This window comes from Centruroides vittatus, unplaced genomic scaffold, assembly GCF_030686945.1.
Source record: "Centruroides vittatus isolate TY-2023 unplaced genomic scaffold, ASM3068694v2 contig_330, whole genome shotgun sequence".
Classification (NCBI taxonomy): domain Eukaryota; kingdom Metazoa; phylum Arthropoda; class Arachnida; order Scorpiones; family Buthidae; genus Centruroides; species Centruroides vittatus.
This window is the reverse complement of record NW_027122119.1, coordinates 15,375-22,068: the sequence shown is the minus strand read 5'-3', so window position 1 is coordinate 22,068 and position 6,694 is coordinate 15,375. Positions and strand designations below refer to the sequence as shown.

General features: G+C 32.8%; 1 protein-coding gene across 1 annotated transcript; it reads left to right on the top strand.

The window, feature by feature from the left end:
• The first annotated feature begins 1,047 nt into the window (after positions 1 to 1,047).
• On the top strand, positions 1,048 to 2,112 carry LOC136973906 (uncharacterized protein F54H12.2-like). The gene has a single exon (XM_067268677.1). It carries the CDS (start codon positions 1,048 to 1,050, stop codon positions 2,110 to 2,112), a length of 1,065 nt encoding a protein of 354 aa, XP_067124778.1.
• The last annotated feature ends 4,582 nt before the right edge of the window (positions 2,113 to 6,694 follow it).

Sequence of the window (6,694 nt, the reverse complement as noted above, 5' to 3'; positions counted from 1 at the left end):
TCTTTTGCAGATTTTAAAGGAGAATTTATTACATTAATCGAAAAAATACATATATAGATAAAGTAAAAATCGAAAATGTCGAAAATACAACGCATATACCGATTGGATTATACCGACAAAGAGAATTTCTTAAATCATTTCAGACAATCAGTTTTAAATCGCTTCCCGATAAAAAGTTATTATTGAAAGTTCCACGAGAAACTACCGTAAAATTTAATAGTCAATTTAAAAGATATATTAGGATTCGATCGATTAGAATATTCCGAAGGAGAATTTACGGGAACTTATTCCTTAGAATTAAACGCTGGAATAACAGAAATATTTGTATATTCTAATTTAATAGAATCGCATCACGTAGGCGATATTTCAGCTCCACTATTCCGAGTAATTCCAGTTATGGGAGAAAAAGATTAACAAATCGTTAAAATTTATAATACTCCATTATTTTTCCTTCTTCGATCGAATTATATCGAGATTATAACCGTAGATATATGCACATCAACGGGTGAAAACGTCATATTTACTTTGGGAAAAATGCTTTTGGTATTGTGTTTTCGTCGAAAAAGTATATAAAAACCGAATTCATTAACGAATCGATTATTTGATAAAATGAAGCTTAAACCGGAGGACTGTATTAGTTATTATCGTTCGCAGATGGAGGATATCCCGATTCTATATTTCCGCACACCCCTTACGTTACTCCTCAATGGGGAAAAGGACCACACTTTAAAAGTCAGCCGATTCAACGAGAATATGGATTTTTTTCTAATATTTTTCGCGAAGCAATACCAATATTAAAACATGCAGGTCAATATATTGGAAAAAAAGCGTTAAATATAGCGAAAAATATCGGATCGTATATACTCACAGGAAAATCGTTAAAAGACTCGGCTCTATCGAGAATTAATCAAGCAGGTCGAGAAATAAAAGATGACGTCATTCAAAAAATTCAAAGCGGATCGGGTAAAAAACGAAAACGTCTAAGAAAAAGCGTAAAACGAAAGAATACTAAGAAGAGGAAAGTAGTAGATATTTTCTCCTAAAAAAATGGATCCTTTCTCCTGCCCGTGTTTAAAATCGGAACTAGATTTTTTTAAAACTATTCCGACCCAGTTGGCGATTTTAAATACTACCGAGGCTATTCTACATCCCATCGCTTCGATAACTGATCAGAAATCTCCTATAGAATTTCTAATCCCCGGCTCCGGAGAAAACTTAATAGATTTGAGCAGTATTTCGATTAATGCGCAAGTTACTGTTACTAAACAAAATGGAACTTCTACTCTCGATACCGATTTAGTAACACCCGTGAATAATTTTTTGCATTCGATGTTCTCTCAATGTACTACGATATTTAATGATAAAACTATATCTACGCACGTTAATTACCCATATAGAGCGATAATAGAAAATCTATTATTTTCCTCCGAAGAAGCGCAAAAAACCTATTTAACCAGCTCTTTCTTCTACAAAGACACCGCCGGATTTTTAAACGAAACCAACCCGATTAAAGACGCCAAGAATGAAGGATTAGTCACCAGGTTTAAGAAAAGCAGCAGAAGCCAAGTATTAGATTTATACGGACGACTTCATTTCGATTTTATTAATCAACCTAAATTATTGATAAACGGCGTAGACATTCGGATAAAATTGGAACGTTCGAAAGACGCTTTCGCTCTAATGGCGACAGCCGATAATTATCAGATTCGATTAAAGAATATTACGTTAAAAATAAATAAAATAGAAGTAAGTCCTAGCATCTTAATTGGAATGGAAAAAACATTAGAAAATTCTGTAATTAAAATGCCTTATCGACGAGTTAATATTAAAGTATTTACATTAAGTAAAGGGATTTTAAGTTCAAATATATCGAATGCGATAATCGGTCAAATCCCGAAAAGAATTATAATCGGATTGGTGCGAAATAACGCTTTTAATGGACAGATCGATTTAAATCCTTTCAATTTTGAAAATTTCGACTTAAACTATATTTCTGTTATAAAAGATTCGATTTTAATCCCACCTAATCCGTTTACACCAGATTTCGACGCCAAATACTACGCTCGAATTTACGCAACATTATTTGAAGAAATAGGGGGAATTCCCTACTGAAAATTCGCTAATATATCGTATTCCGATTACGCTCAAGGATACATGTTCTACGTATTCGATTTAACTCCAGACCGCGCAGCGTCCGAAAATCATACCTCTGTGTTGATGCATGAAAATGTTAGTTTCGATTTAAAGTTCAAAAGACCTTTGCCAGAAACAGTTAATGTCATATGCTTCTTAGAATATCGTAATACAATAGAAATCGATCGATCGCGAAACATTTACGTCGACTACTAAACAAATAATGGATACGATTACGCTCTGGAAACTGGCATTAGGTGATTCTGATATTAGCAAGACATTCGGAGGCGTCTATCTGTCGGATTTATTACCTCAAACAATCGGAAAGAAGAGAAGCTTTATCGTTAATACAGAGGACAGCAAAAATCCCTGACAACACTGGATAGCTTTTTTTTCGAAATTCGACTTGTTATTATTTTGACTCATACGGTCTACCTCCAAAAATCCCGAAAATTATAAAGTTCATAAGACAGAATTCCAAGGAGTTACGCTGGAATCGAAGAACGCTCCAAGGTTCGTATAGCCCTACGTGCGGATACTTTTGCCTATTTTTTCTCTACAAAATATCGAGAAACCAAGACTTAAAAATACTTCAGCCTAATACTAAATATTTTAATGATAACTATGTAATAGCGTTTGTACGCAATCATTTTCGTTTTGGTAAAATACCACCAAATATATTCATTAAATGTAACCAATGTAGCGTTAGTTTACTCAAATAAAATTTTTTTAAAACTTAAAAAATGTGTTTTTTAATTGAAACTATAAAACATTAGTCGCTTTGTGTGGGAATCGGGTCACCTCGAATTCTTGACTTTGAATTAGGAGGCCTAACTTTGACATAGAATGTAAAAAGATAGAGGGGGACAGATAAGACGCGACTTTGATGCCGTAGGCTAACATGGGGAGTAGCGAAAGTGAACGCATATATTAATAAATTTAGAGTATAAATACTTTTACTTTTAGCCAATTTTTTTAACGTCAAGATGAAATCTCACACTAAAATTACAACTTTAAAAACGAAAATTTTTACAAAATACATGCTAAATTACGATGGACAAGTTTACAGCAGAAACCACATGATTTATGAAGAATGGAATTCTGTGCCCTTTCTAAAAGATTTTGAAGAAGAAAATCAAATCTGTGTTTTTTTATAAATCCGAATGGAAAATTATGAAGCGCAATGGTAATTATCTTTTTATATTTTAGTAAAAATTTATTTAATTGTATTTTTTTAAAAAAGTATTTCGTAGTTTTTCAGAATCATCGGATATTCTGATCGACAACATCTATTTTGTCAAACCAGTGATAGCCACTCCTTTAAATATCGAAGCCAAAATTAAAATCAATATATATAAAAAAAACACCATATATAATGATAAAAAAACATATTGTAAGATAAATAATTTAAACGCACAATTTATCAGAGATATTATAATTCTTCACGAAAGCCAAAAATGAATCATAATAAAAATGGGACAACGAAAGATAGTATTATTTGAAGAACAATAGAAGGTAAGTTTTTTCAAAAACTTTATATAAATTTTAAATAATAGATGTAAGAATATTCCGCAAGATTTTTCGAGACAAAGAAAGATGAATGTCTAGGCATTAGCTCAATTTAAATTCCTTTAGTTTTTTAATATTCGGAATAAATTTAAGCTTTCCGGTTAATGTTACCTTAGGATCCAAAATGGCGGCGGTGGGATTTTTTCCCTACTTCGGAGACTACTACGAGGAAAAAATTTTCCCTAGGGTCGTGACGTCGACGCCGTTGAGAATTTTTCCCCATTCGGTTTCGACCCTGTGTTCGACGTGGCCGAGTTTCTGTAACCTCGAAACGGACAGTAGTGTGTATTTGCGACGGTAGAGGGAGCTTTTTCGTAGCGTCGTGCGAGAGTAAAATCGGCGGGAAATACGTAGGGGTGTTACGAACGAATATGCAAATGCATGATCTACAACGTGATTCTGTTCCTTTCCGGGCAACTTTATGCAAATCGACTAGTTTCCAGTTGGAATTGTTTGCTGTAGTGTTGCGACGAATTGCGTATTGGAATAATTGCTGTTTTATTTTGTTATGATATTTCATTCTCGCATAATTTATTATCGGTAAACGTATAGTTTATTTGCAATTGTTCGATAATGAGTAGTTTTGAAGATTTGAGTTGCAACGACGAATTTTGGTCAAAATGCTCCACCCGTGATTTCTTCATGTTAATTGAAGACGACTTTTTGGAACCAGGTTTGCCTCCCAGTATCGATAACGCATTGAAATTTGCTGTAAAATTAGGCATACAGCCAACCGAGTTCGTTTGCATTCATTGCGATTCTTTATGCAAATTATACTATCGGAGTAATAGAGAAAGCTGTTTCTTGCGATGTAGTAAGTGCGGAATGAAGACCTCTGCCTTTGATGGAACATTTAAAAGTAAATTTGGCCACATTTCTTGGAGTTGCATTCTGTCGTTTATATGGCACTAACTATGTCTGGAATGTACGGTGACGACCTCGGCGATTGCGGCGGGCAAATCCAGAAAAACGGGAGTCGATTGGTCCAATCACATACGGTTGGTATTGCTTATAGCTTTGAGTAATTTGACATCGTTTAAAAAAGGAGTGTCGAATAAAACGGTGGAAATCGACGAGACCGTAATATGTAAAAGAAAGTACGAGAAAGGGCGTATATTTAAAAATATGTTCGGAAAGGAAAAAAAGATAGGAAGAAGCAGGCAACCACCATCGAAAAGTGAGTAAAAAAATTCTTTTTTTTTATTGTTTATTTCGGTTAATATCCACGGAGTGTGCAGAGAAATTCAAGATGGCGGCCGGAAACGCAGCCATCTTGAATCGAGGGAAAATTTTTTTCCCTGTCGCAGTCTCCAACGTAGGGAAAAATTTCCCCCGCTGCCATTTTGGATCCTAGGGTAACATTAACCAGCTTTCCTACGACTAACTATTTTATAACTTTAATTCGCTTTTTTTTCATAATTTCAATCTTAAACTTCTTACCTTCGCGGTTCTTATAGACGCGGCTGACAGCGATGCATCGGATAATCCTATCGATTGCCTCTTATATTTAAAAGAATTGTAAGTCAAAAAGCAACAGTTACATTTAGACACAATGACTAGGCATCCTTCTTTGTTTGCCAATCTTCTTTGTTTCGAAAAAGAACAACAACTAACGCCCTCTGCTTTTTTTTTCTTGTGGATTTTCCTTACAAACTACTTTTAATTTCTAATTTAAACTATTTATAATTGTAATTCTTATTTTCGTAAATGTAACGATTTTTTTAATTATTGTAATGAAAAAATGTAATCATTTTATTGTTATTGAAATAATTTTTATTATAACTTTTTTGTTCTTATTTCTAGGGAGAAAATATTTGAAATAAAAATGGCAAAAAGGTATTATTGTAATCCTTTATTTTCGTAAATGTGGTGATTTTTCTAATTATTGTAATGACGAAAATGTATCTTCCATTTTATTGTTAGTGTAACTTTTTATTATAACCTTTTTTTTATTTTTATTCCTAATAAAGAGAAAAGAAATTGATCATCGTTTATTTAATCGTCGTCGCGACACAAATTAATTTGTCGACAGATGGCGCCAGCTTAACAAAAAAACTTATAAAATATAAAAATAAAAATATATAAAAATAAAATAAAAGAATTATTGATTCTCTTAAGATGACTTAACAAAAAAATATAAAGTATACTAATAAAAGAAAGAGATATATATATATCGTAAAAGAATCGATAAAAACCAAATAGCAAATGGCGCGATCCGATTAGCGACAGACGTTTCGCGCTGTTTTTTATTTTTTTAATCGCCTTCGAAATTTCGAAGGATCCAAAAAAATAATTTAAAAAATGAAGTTTAATATTTTGCCAACAGATGGCGTCAGCTTAACAAAAAATTTAATATTTTGCCAACAGATGGCGTCAGCTTAACGAAAAAAAAATATCTTAAATATTAAAGTTATATATATATATATATAATAATATTAATTCTCTTAAAAAAAGAAAAAAAAATTGATTCTCTTAAGAGATGTATATATAAACAAAATCTCTTAAAAATATAGTTTCTCTTAAGATTATTTCAAAGACTTATTCTACAATCGCTCGTTCGTCGTATTGTAAAAACGCTCGCTCACATTTCGCGGTGAAGTATATCTGAAGGGGCAACAAAAATGGGCGTGGTTTTAATGTCTACAAGAGCTTTTGGAATGCAAATATCGTAGAAACGCTCGAACAATTCAACGATTATTGCGATTTTTAGCCCCTGGTCGACGTCTTTCCCCCGAAATATAGAGCGATACTGAAATAAAAGTTATAAAGTCTTAAAAGTTTAACAAATTATCCCAAAGTCTCTCTCCCTTATACTACTTGTGTTCGTGATTGTTATGTCCAGGTAATTAATTTTGTTATTGTTTTCTGTTTCTATCGGAACAGTTTACAAACTTGAATGCAACTGCCATGACCCGAAAATTTATATTGGTGAAACTGGCCGTATGTTAGATACTAGAATTAAAGAACATAAAGCTGCTATCTGCCTTAAACA

Bases quoted from the DNA above. Each gene is read 5' to 3' on its own strand.
- LOC136973906 (XM_067268677.1), top strand. From the start codon at position 1,048: ATGGATCCTTTCTCCTGCCCGTGTTTAAAATCGGAACTAGATTTTTTT.